This window comes from Heterocephalus glaber, unplaced genomic scaffold (assembly GCF_053883595.1).
Source record: "Heterocephalus glaber isolate CG9 unplaced genomic scaffold, H.glaber_assembly_v1.0 deba00000937, whole genome shotgun sequence".
Taxonomy (NCBI): Eukaryota; Metazoa; Chordata; class Mammalia; order Rodentia; family Bathyergidae; genus Heterocephalus; species Heterocephalus glaber.
In genome coordinates, this window is record NW_028258173.1 from 425,440 (window position 1) to 440,719 (window position 15,280).

The 15,280-nt window shown below is 51.3% G+C and overlaps 1 protein-coding gene across 2 annotated transcripts; it reads right to left on the reverse strand.

Moving 5' to 3' along the window:
- Window positions 1–587: 587 nt before the first annotated feature.
- Window positions 588–9,483, reverse strand: Fn3krp (fructosamine 3 kinase related protein). 2 transcript variants are annotated; one of them, XM_004861048.4, is made up of 6 exons: window positions 9,257–9,483; window positions 5,600–5,751; window positions 4,947–5,038; window positions 4,158–4,240; window positions 1,885–2,007; window positions 588–1,670 (listed from the first exon to the last, which is right to left on the reverse strand). In XM_004861048.4, exons 1-6 carry the CDS (start codon window positions 9,395–9,397, stop codon window positions 1,332–1,334), a joined length of 930 nt encoding a protein of 309 aa, XP_004861105.1. In that variant the 5' UTR covers window positions 9,398–9,483; the 3' UTR covers window positions 588–1,331. The 2 variants fall into 2 exon arrangements, with proteins under 2 accessions (XP_004861105.1, XP_012933670.1); XM_013078216.3 differs by having other exon boundaries at window positions 9,429–9,481.
- Window positions 9,484–15,280: the final 5,797 nt, after the last annotated feature.

A 15,280-nucleotide genomic window follows, 5' to 3' on the forward strand; every position in this document is an offset into this window, starting at 1 on the left:
CAGAAAATCTGAGAAACACTGGGTTTTTTGTTTTTTATTTTTTTGGTAGCGGGGATCAAACTCAGGACCTTGTGCTTGCGAGGCAGCCTTGGTGCCACTGAGCTAAGTCCCCGGCCCTGAGAAACACTGTTTATCAGCCAAGTGGCCACCACACCTGTGACGCTGTCTCCCTATACTTCCTCTCCCCTAAGCTGCAGCGCGTTCACACCATCTGGGAAGCGAAAGCTGCTTCCTGCGGAAGACTAAAACGTCTATCCTATAATCGTCTGGGAAAGCTCCAACCTCAGCTTACCATCCGCCATGCTGTGCCAATGCAGAGTAACGTCGAGGGCGCTGGCTCAAATTCGTTCAAGAGGCAACAACTGTGCCTGGCATAGTGACACACACCTGTACTTCCAGCACTCTGGGAGGCTGAGGCAGGAGGATCACAAGTTGAAGGCCAGCCTGGGCAACTTAGTCATTTAGGAAGATCCTGTCTCAAAATACAAAGGGTTGGGGATATATAGCTCAGTGCAAAGGCCCTGGGTTCAGTCCCCAAATAAATGCTGAATTACAACAAACGGGGAAATACATAGTCTCAGGCATCATTGAAACCACTGAGAGTTTATTCAAATTTTTAGGCAAAAGGATTTATTAGCATCAATAGCATTCATGAAATTTCTCATCAATACAATAATGAGGAAGGGAAAAAAATATCAGTTCAATGCTCATCTTATATGGTGCCAAGAAATGACAACTCAGCCAGCTTTAGAAAACTGTACTCGGAGGAATGACAGGGACGACTCAAGGCTCCCACACATACCCACCTCACCTGAGGGCTGGCAGCTGGGTCACCCGCAGGATGTTTCTAGACCTGCCCAGCCTGTAGCTGGGTCCAGCAGTCAGGTACAAAGGAAAGGGAACGTGCCTGGTCTGGGAACTGGTCATTTCTAAAAGCTTCTAGCAAGTTGGTTCCATTTCTGTATTCAGGTCCTACCATCACGGAGCAGCACGGAGAAGATCTCAGAGACACCCAGCCCGGAGCAGAGGAGCAGGCGGGAGCCCACCCGGACAGCACCAGGCCCGGCAGTCACTGCCAGGTCAGTGCCCCAGCTTCACAGTTCCTCCGTTCACCTCAGCGTGGCACACCCAGCCACAAAGTGAATGGTGTACAACCTCGGGGTGCCACAGCCTTTCCCCTGAGATAGCGTCTTTTGCGAGGCTTAAAGACCACCTGAAGGGTCTGAGGGACAACAGGAAGCATGTACAAGGTTGGAGATGGGAGCAACAGGAGGTCCCAACCAGACCAGCGCCCCTGAACCGGAGGCCTTGGGATGCTGCTCAGAGGCAGCTCACTTGATGAGATTCCTCATGATGTTCAAGGAGGACCCTCTATAGCCAGATCCAAAATGGTTCCAGTGGTTCAGGTAGTGGAAGAGCTGGTACAACTGCAGGCGCTTCTCAAAGCCCGGCGCCTTGGGGATTTTGCCATGGTAAGCAGAGTAAAAGGAGCTGCTGAAGCCCCCAAACATGCCAGCTATGGCCAACTCATATTCCGAGTGGCCATAGAAAGATGCCGGGTCGAAAATGATGGGCCCGGAAGAATCTTCTGCCACATTCCCTCCCCAGAGGTCTCCATGCAGCAAGGCGGGGACAATCTCCAGGTCTCGGAACAGGCTGGGGATCTTCAACTGCAGGAGGAGGACAGAGCCTTAGCGCAGCGGCTGCTGCTCGCAGAGGGACCAGGTGTCATCTGAGTGCTATTGCACGTGCCCCCACAGCAGCATGGCGCTCAGGTGGGCCTGGCTCAGCGACAGGCGCCACATCCTGCCCAGAACTAAGCTCAGAGGCGGCCGCCCCTGCCGTGGCACCTCCCCGACATCAGGGCCAATGGGACACACTCACCTGGAGAGCAGACCAGAGCTGGAGGGCCTCCCGGTCTCCGGAACCCTTCTCCACCATGGCCATCTGGGGCTGAATGCGTTGCTGGGCGTAGAACTCGACCCAGTCCTTCCGCCAGTCGTTCACCTGCACGGCAAAAGCAAAGGCGACAGCAGAGTCATGGAGGGCATGATCCCAGAGCCGGCCCAGGTGGAAGGGCTGCAGGGACGGCATGTGGAAGGGGAGGTGGGCACAGGACGCTGAGAGAGCAAGCTGACCGGGCAGCACATGGTCTTAAGGACAGGCTGAGGCCTCAGGTCTGCGTCCAGGAGTAGCGGGAAGCAGGGACTCCACAGGACCAACTCTGACCCCAAGACTGAAAAGCATGAGGACATTTCCTTCCAGTTACACTCACACTGCCAGAGGCCAGAGCCCTGGCCTTCCCACCCCATGGCTCACTGCTGACCATATGCCTAGCCATTGCTGACCCCTCTTCCACACAATGGTAAAGAAAGGTCATGTGGACCCTGTGGGGCTTGGTGCAATCCTAGCACTCTGGGAGGCTGAGGCAGGAGGATGATAAGTTTGAGCTCAGCTTGGGCAACTTAGCAAGACCTTATCTCAATTTTTTTTTTTTTAAAGGAGGGACTGGGGCTGGGGATTTAGCTCAGTGGTGCAGTCGCCTTCCTCACAAGCACAAGGTACTGAGTTCAATCCCTGGTACCAAACCAAAAAAAAGGAGGGACTGGGGGTATAGCTCAGGGCCACACACACACACAACCCCCAAGGGTCCCAGCTACTCAGGAGCCTGAGGCAGGAAAACCACAAGTTTCAGGTTAGCCTGGAAAACTTAGTGAGACCTTGTTTCAAAACAAAATTTTAAAAAGGGCTGTGTATGGGCTAGTGATTTAGCTCAGTGGTTCCAACGCCTGCCCCGCAAGCACAAGGACCCAAGTTTGATCCCTGATACCATAAATAAATAAATAAATAAATAAATAAATAAATAAAGGGCTGAGTAGCTGTTTAGTGTAGTTGTCCCTCGGTATCTGTGGAGGACTGGATCACCCTCATAACAAAATCTGAGGATGCTGAAATGTCTACATAAAATTACCTAGAATTTGCATATAATCTGTGCAGATCCTCCTATATACTCCTGAACACTTTAAATCATCTGTAGATTGCCTAGAAGACTTGATACAATGTAGAGCCAGGGATTTAGCTCAGTGGGGCCACTGCCTGCCTCCCAAGCAGAAGGTCCCAAGTTCCATTCCTGGTACCAAAAAACAAAAAAAGACTTGATACACTGTAAATGTTATGTAAGTAGTTGTTCCACTATACTGTTTAGGAAATAATGCCAAGAAAAAAACCCTCTGTGTGTTCAGTGTAGACACAGTATTTTCTCAATATTTTCAATCCGCAATTGGTTGAATCTGCACATGCAGAACCTATGGAGAGAGTGCTGGCTATGTATTGAAATGAAATATTTTTTAAATTTTCTAACTTTAACTATTGTTGTTTTTTGACACAGTAGCTCACTATGTAGTTTAGGCTGGTCTTGAACTCCCTACTGTAGCCCAAGAGGGCCTCAAACTCAAAGTGATCCTCCTGCCTCAGCCTCCCAAGGGCTGGGATTACAGACATGCACTACCACACCTGGGAAAATTTTCCAACTTTTACACACTGGCATAGTGGCTCATGTCTAATTCTAGCTACTCGGGAAGCTAAGGCACAGAGAGTTACAAGGATAGCCTCAGCAACTTAATGAGACCTTGTCTAAAAATAAAAAATAAAAAGGCCTGAGAAGGCCGGGGATTTAGCTCAGTGGTTTTGCCGCCTGCTGCGCAAGCGCAAGGACCTGAGTTCGATCCCCGGTACCAAAAGAAAAAAAAAAGAGCCCTGGGGATGTAGCTCAGAGGTAGAACTCCCCTAAGTTCCATCTTTAGCACCCCCCAAAAAAATCGACCCTCCTAAATCCAGCATCCTAACTTGGTCCTTCTCCATTTCTGTGTTCACTTAGTATGTAAGATGGGTAAACCTCCTGTCATCTTAAAATTTAGCGAAGGAAAAAAGAGTGCAAATATCACAGAACTGCCAGGCCTATAATCTGGAGGCTTAGGCAGGATTGCTGCAGATTTGAGGCCAGCGTGGGCTACATTGTGAGCTCAAGGCCAACCTGGACTATATAGCAAGACTCTGTCTCAAAAAACAAAACAAAAAAACGATCTCATAGAAAAGAAAAGATGTTCCTTGAACACCCATGTCTGAACAACTGAGTTGATCGTGGCTGTGTCACTCACCTGGGGAAGGTATCCACAGCAGGTCACCACGTCAAACCCAAACTGGTCCACGAAGGGCCGTTCTGCCTGCCCATCTCCTCTCCCTTGCAAGCAGGACAAAACAAAAGAGGAGCTGTGAGCGCTTTCTCCAGGACACCCTCGGCCCCAATCTTGGAGCGCAAGTTGCCCAGAGCCTGACCTCACTGCGTCCGTGTCACTTCAGTCCTCACACTGAACAGACTGTCGAAGAAAATCCCAGTGGACTGAACTTCAGGTAGCTTGGAAGGGACAGGAAGTGTCCGGATGGGACCTGTCAGCAGGTCCTCCCACCGAGCACACATCTGTGCATCTGCTTTCTGACCGCCACCCACTCTGTCTAGCAGTCAGCGCATGGCTGCCCACAGATTATCTACTGTCAGAGGCTGGGAACACTGAAGTGCCTCAGTGATGACAGCACACCACGCTCTGCACACGGCACAGCTGGGGCTTGTCATTCTGAGGCTCAAGACAGTGTGTTTAAAGCACTAGCTGTGTATGGAAAGCCAAAAAGGCTTTGATTCAACTCCCTTCTGGACAAAGGTAAAAGCAACAGTAATATTGCAAGACTCTGAGTCCACCAAATGTTTCCTGTCTCCTACATGCTTTATAAAACTGTACGTTGACTGCATTCATTTTGCTCAGGACAAGGCAGACAACAAGCTCACATTCCTCTGCCTGGCACCAACACAGAACTGACTCTCACAGGAAGCAGCACAACACCAGCCCTGAGCCGGTCTGCTGTGTCCCCTGCAGGGCCCACTCACCCCTTACCCACTGTGCCGGCCTCCTTCCAAAGCGTCTCTCCCAGCTTCTGGTTCTGAAGGTGTAGGTCTGCAAGCTGCTCCCCAAGCTTCGCAGCATGACTTTGAACCCGAAAGACAGCAATGAAGCAGATGAGACAGAGACTGCAGACACACATCTGTCTGGGAGGTCTCAGCACGTGTGCGAGGTCACGCATTCCGAGGGCAGAAAACCCATCCTCTCAGAGCAAGACGGAGATGGTGGGTCTGACTACTCCATTTTCCCACCCTTGTTAGGCTCTGCAGCTGGGTTCTTTGTGCCTTCCCCCACCACCAGTACTGGGGCTCAAACCCAGGGGCACTCTACCACTGAGCTACATCCCCAGCCCTTTTTATTTTATTATTTTAAGACAAGGACTCACTAAGTTGCCCAGGCAGGACTCACACTTGTGATCCTCCTGACTCAGCCTTCCTCAGGCCTGGGATTACAATGTGTACCGCCACGCCCAGCTTCTCCTTGGCCTCTGAGGTGCAGAGTGCATGCCGCTCCCTCGGCAGAATCTGTCACGTGCAGTCACGGGTTCTTTATATTACACTCCTCAAAATTACACCCTCAAGTACAAGCTTCAGGAATAGAACCACACAGAGGACCAACCGAGCAGAGGGGACAGTGTGGGGACAAACCTGCTCAGGTACCGCATGTCCAGGTGCTCCATCACCAGCAGACTGCCGCCTCCCGGGGCATCGAGGACCTTGATGGGCCTGGGCACTTTCACCGTGCCCGTTTTCAGAATGGCAGTTAAGCTTGCCATCTCACCTTCAAACATCCTTTTGGCCTGTTAGAAACATAATGTTTTGTTTTGTTTGTTACTGGGGATCGAACTCAGGAACTTGCGCTTGCAAAGCAGGCAGTGGAACGAGTGAGCTACATCCCCGGCCCTGTCAGAAAAATAATGGAAGAGGAAGAGGAGGGGGAAGAGAAGGCGAGCAAGGTCACCCTGTAAAGGTTCTGTGCAGACATGTTTTCCTCTGGCCTGACAGTGTCAAGTCGAAAATACTGCACTGAGGACTCTATAGGCATGGATGGTTCTCCAAGGCATGGATGGTTCTCCAAGCTGTTGGCAGCACAGTGGGCTACGAGTACTGCAGCTGCACAGGAATAAAGCTTGTACTTTCTAGTGCTGGACCATATTTTTACGTCGTGCTTGAATTCAAAGGTTCTCCAGAGAGAGGAAAGTAGAAGGCTACAATTATCCCCCTAAGCACCCAGTAGAGACTAGGCTGTGTATGTGGTTCTCTCTTCTCCATCCTCAGACAACACTGCAATGATCCGATCCCACAGACAGGACGCAGGTGGCCTCCACCGGCACAAGCCAGGAACCTGCTCACGTTCACCGACAAAGACCGCCAAAGCTCATGCGGCATCCCACCTGACACCAGAAACAGTCTCCTCTCACCCTGCTTCTACCCGTGTCCCCCAGACTAGCGACTGCGTCCATGGACGGCCCTGCTAGCCATCCAACTGGCTGCACCCAAAGCCTGCAGCCCTTCCCTTGACAATTCCACTGGAGGTGGGGCCACTGCCCAGGCTCTGCCCCTACACACACACACACACACACACACACACTCACGCTCCTTGTGCCCATGTTCCAACCTTATTTAGTTTTCAGTTCCTCAAGGTCGTTCACTTTCAGCAGCCCCAAACACCCTCATGCAATGTCTTTAATGCTTGGAACACCAATGGCCCGTCTCTTGCCAAGTCAGATCCTTTCTGGTCATGCTTCAAATAGTCATGCTTAACGTCAACTTCCCAGAGAAGTTTTCTCTCACTTCACATTCCAAGTAATCTCTCTCTCTCTCTCTCCTTTTTATTTTTGGTTTTGTTTTGTTTTTCGAGACAAGGTCTCCCTATGCACTTCAGGCTGGCCTTGAACTCACTATGTGGCCCATGCTGGCCTCCAACCTGCAGCATCCTCCTGCCTCAGCCTCCCAAGTGCTGGGATCACAGATGTGACCACATGCCCGGCTACCTTCCTCCCTCGTCACTGAAGTATGTGCAGAGAAACACACAGCTCATCAGTGTCCAGCTCGAAAGAATCCCACAGCAAACCACCTCCAGGTCCCCCAGCTCAGACCCTCCCCACCCACTGCTGCACCTGACCCTCAAGGCAGTTTCTGCCCGACCTCCGCCAGCAATCGACTTTGCCTGCTTGGGCGCTCGACAGACCATGTTCTCTGAGGTCTGGCTTCACCTCACACTGCATGCGTTATGCCGTGCAGTCTCGCAGTGCACAGGGCCCCACGCTGTGAGAACGAAGTCCAACAGGGCTTCCGAGTTCAGGGTCTTATGGACGGTGCCACCATGGATATTCTTCTACCTACTTTCAGTCATTAGCTCTGATCTTGGGCAAGTTATTCATGCTTTCTATCCTCAATTTCTTCATTTATAAAAAGGGGCTAATACTAAATTTATTTATTTATTTATTTATTTTGGTTTTTTGAGTCAGGGTTTCATTGTGTAATCCAGGCAAGCCTTGAACTCCCAGTGATCCTCCTGACTCAGCCTCCTGGGTGCTGGGATTACGGGTGTGAGCCACTACGCATAGGTATAGGCTTGCTCTCTCAATTAACTGAGATAGCAAGTTAACATTTAGATACAATCTAAACACTATAAATACTACTACCTTAAGAGAGTCAAAGTTGTTGAGGAGGAAGGCAAGGGCTGCTTTCTTAAATGCAGCTTCCAGAGTATTGTCTTTAGAAGAAAGGGAAAAAAATAGGCCCTGGGAACACTCTTGCTAGGATAATGGTTGTGGAGACTAATATAAGAATGAGTATTTTTTAAACTGCTGGGGGCATGGGAGCACACATAATCCCAACTCTCTAGGAAGCAAGCAGGATGACAGTAAATAGCAGCACACCCTTGGCAACTTACAGACTTACCAAGACCCTGTCTCAAGAAATAAGAAGTTTAAAAGGGGCTGGGGATGTGCGAAGTCCTTGGGTTTGATCAATCCCCAGTACCAACAAAACAAAACAGGGAGAGGTGAAAAGAGAGGGGCTGTGAACCCAGCTACAGCCCAAGGCTCCTCACAGAAACATTCACTGTTACATGGCCTGAAGTTTCTAACCAAGCAAGGAACACTGTTCTTCGGGATTATTTTCCCTCAAGGTAAAATTAAGCATCAGTTGGGAAATAGTGCTACAAAACATCTAGAAAAGGGGGGGGAAATCCAGAAAAGATCTAAGGGAGAAGTACGAGAGAAAACCAGTTACAGGAGTATGCAAGGGCGCCTGTAACCCCAGCACTGGGAGGCAGAGGCAAGAGGGTCACAATGAGTTCCAGACCAGCCTGGGCTACATAGTGAGTTCAAGGACAGCCTGAACTGGCCCTGTCTGAAAGAGAGAGAGACAGAGAGAGAGAGAGAGAGACAGAGAGAGACAGAGAGAGAGAGACAGAGACAGAGAGACAGAGACATGCAAAGGAGAGATAAGAATAATCAAAAGGAAAAACAACAGACCCCATTAACTCCAGCAGGAGGTAAGAAAGAAATTATAAACCCAGTACTCAGGGAGGTTGAGGCATAAGGATCTGAAGTTTGAGCCCATCTAGGCAATTTAGTGGGACCCTGTCTCAAAATGAAAAATTTTAAAAGGGCTGAAGACGTAGCTCAGTGCAAAGGCACTGGGTTCAACCCCCAGCATCGAAAGGAGGGAAAAGAAGAGCATCACCCGGTGGTCCACTTTAATCAGTTTAAAATACCAGCTTCTCCTGTTCTCCTTGCCAAGTTTTGAATAACTGCAAATGCCAGGGAAGATGTAAACACAGAGATGTGTAAGGAGTGGGTTCCCCTTAAAGGAAGCACAAAACCAGACCAGAGCAGACAGCTGAGGAGGCGGACATTGCTCCGTACGTCTCCAAAAGTAGCTTCCAGGACAAACAGGTGACAGAGTCCCGTAAGAGAAAGGTGAAGGATCTCTCCAGACAACGGTGGGAGCCGGTTCCTGGGGCCTTGCAGAGACTACCCGGATCGCGCGAGGGAGGGTTCCTTCCCGGGTAGAAAACGACAACGGCAGGAACGCTAAGGAAAGGATCAAAGCACGGCAAGGGCGGGGCCCTCTGAAAAGGCCCTGGGCATCCGCGAGCCCTCGGGGCTTTCCAGCAAAGCGCCAGAGACCCTGGCGAAGCGGGGACACGGTGAACCAGGGCCCAGAGGGTTTCCTCACGGTGACAGCTCCCCGCTGCAGGCCGACCGGAGACGGCGACAGAGGCGCCGCGCGGACGGCAGGCCGGTCCCCGACCCCGACCCGGGCCCTGACTCGCGCCCTCGGCGGCCCTACCTCCGCCTTGGAGTTCGCTTTCACAAACACTCGCCCTTGGTCCGTGTCGTAACTCTGGCCCTGGCTGATGCACCCGCCTCCCGAGTGACCCGTGGCCTTGACGGAGCCGCAGCCCAGCTCCCGCCTCAACAGCTCCTCCATGTTCCCGCCGCGGCCCAGGGCCGCCTCAAACCTGGCAGAGAAGATAGTGACTGCGACGCTGCCTGGCGGAAGCGGGAGTGCGGGGAGACTCAGAGACCGAAGGGAAGGGGCGGGACGAGTTGGCAGATCAGATCGACGATTGGGTGAGAGAAGGATAGGGGCGGGGAAGATGAGGAACCGCTCGAGGATTGGTTAACTAGAGGGGAAGGGCCGGGGAGGCGGTGCAGACCGCGGGAAGATTGAGCGAGGGAGTGGTAAAACAGAGACAGGCGCGGAGATTGGGTGAGAGGATGGTGTGGGCGGGACCAAGAGTAGGGGATTGGGTGACGGTGGGCGGTCTTTCTTCGGCTCAGGCTTCCCTGAACCTCTCGGAGGCGGGGAGGGCTTCCGGGAGGGCTCCCAGATGCCGCCCTGCTCCCCGGGGCTCTGTCCTATCGGGCGCGGGAACTGGACGTCTGTGAGGGGATGCCCTGCAGCCCACCTGCCCGTGCCAGCTGGCCGCCCCCACCCCGCTGGCCCTCCGTACTCTCTGACCCTCTGCCTGCAGCTAACCCCCGCCTGGCGACCACGTGGCCTCCTGCGCCCCGCTCAAGGGGACGCTCAAGGGGACACCCAAGGGGCGTTTGCCCCACAACTGAAAGTCTGCAGGCCCCGCCAGGACTCTTTTGGGCTTGGGGTTTCGTTTTGCACGTGATTATCGGATTAGTTTGTGTGTCCTGGCCAGACTTCAGATCCTTTTACTCCCTAAGACCAGCAGGTAAAAGAAAGGTGCGTTTTAAGGAGGTGAAAGCGCAAGTTCAAAGTCTGCAGGGTGGGCTGGCGTGCTGGGGACCTGAGGAAGAGCTGCAGCCTGAGCCTCAAGGCCGCCTGCTGGCAGAGTTCCTTCTCTGTCAGAGCCCTGGGGCAGGTCCTGCCCGGCTCCCGCGGCCCCAGCCTCCGGATCTCCCCAAGCTGTCTCCTGGCCCTGGTCCCTTGCCACCCAGCTGAAGGGAAACGGGCTGTACTAGGGACACAGGAGGTTTCTGGTGTACTGACTTTGTTTCTTGACCTGAAAAGGTGACTTATAACTCAAGGGATCATAATTTTGCGGGGCTGGGGGTACTGGGGATCGAACGCGGGGCCTTGCTCTTGCGAGGCAGGTGGCGGAACCACTGAGCTAAATCCCGGGCCCCTTAGTGATCATAATTTTTTTGAGTCAAAGACAAACTGGATTTATTTTTAGATATATAAGAACCAAGAAGCTACCACTGTACCACCCTTAACAGGAGATAATATATATAATAATAATACAGGCACAATGACAAACCAAATATTAACATACAGTAAATATCTACTGGCTTCAATAACTACACCACCATTAACAATAAAAAGAATTCAACAATAATAGTGTAGTCAGCTACATATATAAAGATTAATAAAGCTTAATAGCAATACTAATAAAAAAGGAGGTGTGGGGAAGAAGAAAATGAAAGTAAAATTTGAAAAATAAGAGGAAGATGGATTGGTTTAGGGAGTAAAAGAAAATTAATAAGATTAGATAAAAATAACAAAAGAACAAACAAATATAAGACTCAAGGAAGAAAAAATAGAAAAATGAAACCCCTACAAAAAAGAAAGAAAGAAAGAAAGAAAGAAAGAAAGAAAAAGAAAAAGTGAATCTAAAAAAAATTCCTGTGTCTGAATGAGTGGTTTCTTTCCAGGGCCTGGAATCCACCAGATGTGGGGAAGGGATCATGAGTCACTACTAAATCCTAGTTTGTTTCCTCACATTTCTGTGTGTGAATGGTGAATTCTGTCCTGCCTTTCAGCTGAGTGCAATTGTCAAAAGTTCTGCCCTAGGGCTGTACTTACGCCACCTGCTCTGTCTCCCCACACCTCCCAAGTCACTGTTTTCTGTGCCCAGCTTTGCAGCCACCCACCTGCTCCAGGAGGCCTTCTGCCCCAGGCGCTGGCAACTGTCCATGCTGAGGGTCACCTCTGATGAGCTGGTGGGAAAACCACTGAGCTCCATGCTGGATGTGTGTGTGTGTGTGAAGGGAGGAGGGGTGGGATGGAGGATCAAGCAGTCCCCTGCACTCACTGCCAGCACCTTCAGACCCAGCCCCCGTGCTGGCCTGGCTTCTCACCACAGAAGGCAGGGCCCCCAAGTTCTTCCCAGCCTGAGCCTCTGCACCCTCTCTGTAACCGGTTCTTGTGGCCAGGTGGCCCAAGAAGCCCTGAAGGGTAGTTGTTCTGTGACTTCTGATTCCTGGAGTAGCTCAGTCTTAAAACACTGAACTAACCGCTCCCCAAAATGGCCCCTGATTAATCACTTCTTTTTGAGACAGGGTCCCACTACATAGTTCACGCTGCCCTGGAACTCACTGTGTAGTCCAGGCTGGCCAACTCAAGGCAATCCTACTCCCTCAGCCTCCCGAGTGCTGGGATAACAGGCATGCATCACTACGCCCTACTATTTTTCTAATTCCCAGAGATTTACTTCTTTTTCCTTCACTAAATTGTTGTTTTCCACGTATTCTCAATGCCAGGTCCCAGAGAGGCTGTATTTTGCTGCTGGTTTTTGCCCCACCATTTTTAAGTTTCCTTGTAATTTTTCATCAAATAGTACACGTGTGTTTTCATGTTCTTTTCCATATGTATATTGCAGTGCACCATTTAAAAAAACATAAATATCTACAAATGTTCATAGACAAACACTGTAGAGAATGAGAATTAGAATATATTTTAAAGGCCACAGAGCAAGTGAATCTTGAAATCTGTCGCAGTGGAGGCCAACACTTCAGCTCCTGGCACCCTACAATGCTCCTCCACCCAGATCATGGCCGGGACACGTCCTGGTTGCGGTCTGTACTCTTCACTGGACATTTTCACTCTGTGCCACGAATGCCAAGTTTTCACTACAGTTATGCCACCATTACATTTTTGTTGAGAAAGTGTTTCCAAGAGTGAATTTTTCTTTTTTTTTTTGGTACCAGGGATCGAACTTGGGTCCTTGTGTTTGCCCAGCAGGCGGTGAAACCACTGAGCTAAATCCCCAGCCCACCAAGAATGAATTTTAAGCCAGGCATGGCAGCACATGACTGCAATCCCAGCACTCTGCTAGGCTGAGGCAGGAGAATGGTAAGTTTTACCAGCCTGGGCAAGTCAGCAACTTAACAAGACCCTGTCTCAAAAGAAGAAAGGGACCCCCCCCAAAAAAAAAGAAGAAATGGAGATCTAGGATGTAGCTCAGTGTGAAGGGCTGGGTTCAATCCCAGGTACCAAAAAATTAATAAAATTGTGGATTTATCTAGCCAATTTAACTCCTGATCAATTTGCATGTTTGTTCAAATGGTTAATAAATGACTTTTTCAATTTTCATTCAAATGAAATTATTTTTATCATATCAATTTAACCCTTCAATCCAACCCCCCCATGAAATTTCCTGACCATGCAAGTGCCATCATGAGAGTTCTCTTGAAGCTATTACATTCCCTAAGTCAAGCACCTAAATTTCATCATCTGCTTTTTAGTCAGTGTCATTTACAAAACCTGTGTGGAGCTGGGTATGGCGGCATATACCATATCGCAGCACTTGGGAGGCTGAAGCAGGAGGATCACATATTTGAGGCCACCCGGGCTATATAGTGAGTTCAAGGCTGGCCTAACTGCATAGTCAGACCTTGTTCTGAACAAAAAAAAATACAATGGCCAAATGCAGGGCCAGGGATTTAGCTCAGTGGTTACACCACCTGCCTCACAAGCACAAGGTCCCAAGTTCAATCCCCAGTACCAAAAAAGAAAAAAGCCAAATGCATTATTTATCATAATGCATGTGTTTACTGTATCAGTCCGTCCTTGAGGAAATGCCTCATGGCTGTTCTGTGGTGGATGTGACCAGGGAATTGCTCACCCAACACTTTCACACATTTCTGGGGGCCGAGCACAGGTGCCCACTCTCCAGGCCTTCGTCGAACACCATGCTGTCTTCCAGCTGCCTGTGCCACCTCTCAGGTTCTCTGCCCCTCTTGCTTCTTCCTCCTCTGCTAATGGGGGTCTTTCCCTGGGCCCTACCTCAGCGTCTCCGGTCATTCATTCCTCCTACCCTCCCTTGTCTGTGCTTTGCCTTGTGCTTGCCAGAGGTGTACCAGACCTCAACACCATCACATTTCTGCCTTGAAGCTGCAGACCATGGAATGAAACCCCTGAAACTGTGAGCCCAAACAAACCTCCCTTAAATTACAGGTGTCAGGTGTTTTGTTCCAGCGACAGTCGTACTGCTAACAGCCGGTACAGGTGAATTAATTCCTGCCTGCTGGTGGCTCCCTCCCACATGGAACCTGTCCTGCCCATCCACTTCCTGCACGGAACTAGTCCTACTCAAGAAATTCTCTGGGGAAACGGAGGCCCAGGAAGGGTGGCTGCTGCCCAGGAGACGCAGCGAAGTCAGGACTTTACCCCAGCCAAATTTCTCACTCCCTCTGACCTCGAGGTCTGCAAAACAGCTCCCAACACACACCAGGTGGGTGTGTGGATTAAAGCCACTAACCTAACATTCCCAAGATGGTGGTCAGTTGCCGGGACACTGTGAGAGTCCAGGTGACTGAAGTGACTGAGCCTGCAGCAGCTCTCCTGTCCTGAGGTGGCTCTGTCGGGGCTGGGAGCCATGGCTTCCCACCTGCCTGCTGGCTTCCCTGCCATCCTAAGTGAAAGAGTGGATAAGGAACAAGAGCAGGTGAGTGCCCTGGCTGGATGGAGCTACCCTCATTCCCTGGCAGAGTCTCTCAGTTTCCCCCATTTCTTTCTGTGTCCTTTCAGAAAATCACTGAGTGCCTTGCCCTCGTGGTGACCCAGCTGCAGGCTTGAACCCAGGCAGGGGCCTTGGACGCTCCCAGGCACTGATGCAGGTGTTTAGTTTGTTGCCCCAAACCCCGAAAGAACCGAGGGTGGCCCTGAGCCAGAATGCCTTACATCCTCAGGCACCCCTTCCGTGACCCCTGCCAACAGACGTCCCGCAGATCCCCTCAGAGACCCCACCTATTCTGGGGCACAGCCACTGAGCTGCAGGCGGAGGGCGGTCTGGTGGTTGCCTCCGTCCGCTAGGCTAGCTCTGGGCAGCCTCCCATTTCTCAGCGGTACCCCTCGCCCAGGGAGCCGCTGGCCTCCGGGGCAGAAGCCACCACGCTGGCACCCACAGACCCCCTTTGCCACCAAGTACAGCACCTGCTCCAACTAAGTCCGGGGCACGTAGTATCCCAGCCTGACTGGCCCTGCCCGGGGCATACTGCGTCCGCGGGCACATCGAGGACGCGGAGGTCTCCGGATGAGAGCCTGCGTCCACGGGAATCCTCGGGCCACGCGGGACGTCGCGGTGGCTGTTGGGCACCCTGGTGACACGCACCCCCGGGGCTCCAGTAGATCACCGACTCGCGTGCTCCAGATCTACGGCCAGAGTCGGGAAGCCCCTGCCGCGAGACTTTTCGCTAGCTCCGGGACGTCCGGGGCGGGGCCTCGGGCTGGATGTGGGCGGGACATGGCCCTGTGGGCGGGGCTTGTGGGCGGGGGCGGGGATGAAGTGTGCATGGCTCTGGCACTTCTGGGAGATTCATGAAGTCACAGTTTTGCTTAAAATAGGTTTTCTTTCTATAGCAGAAGTGCAACTGGTAGCTTGGGTGTGATTTTTGGTGAGTCATTAGCAAACATCTCCCAAACTGTCCTCAGCTGTTAGTTTCTATTTACTTCTTCACAGCCGGGAAGAGAAAAAAGAAGAGTTAATTGGTGTGTCCCAGTGCCTGGCTTTGTGGGAAATATAGTCAGTCCCTGTTTACAGTTCCGCCGTCTTATTTTTATTTGAGCACCAGAGAAAGAAACTTTAGAAAGCAGGGCTCTTAAAATGTCGTTTAG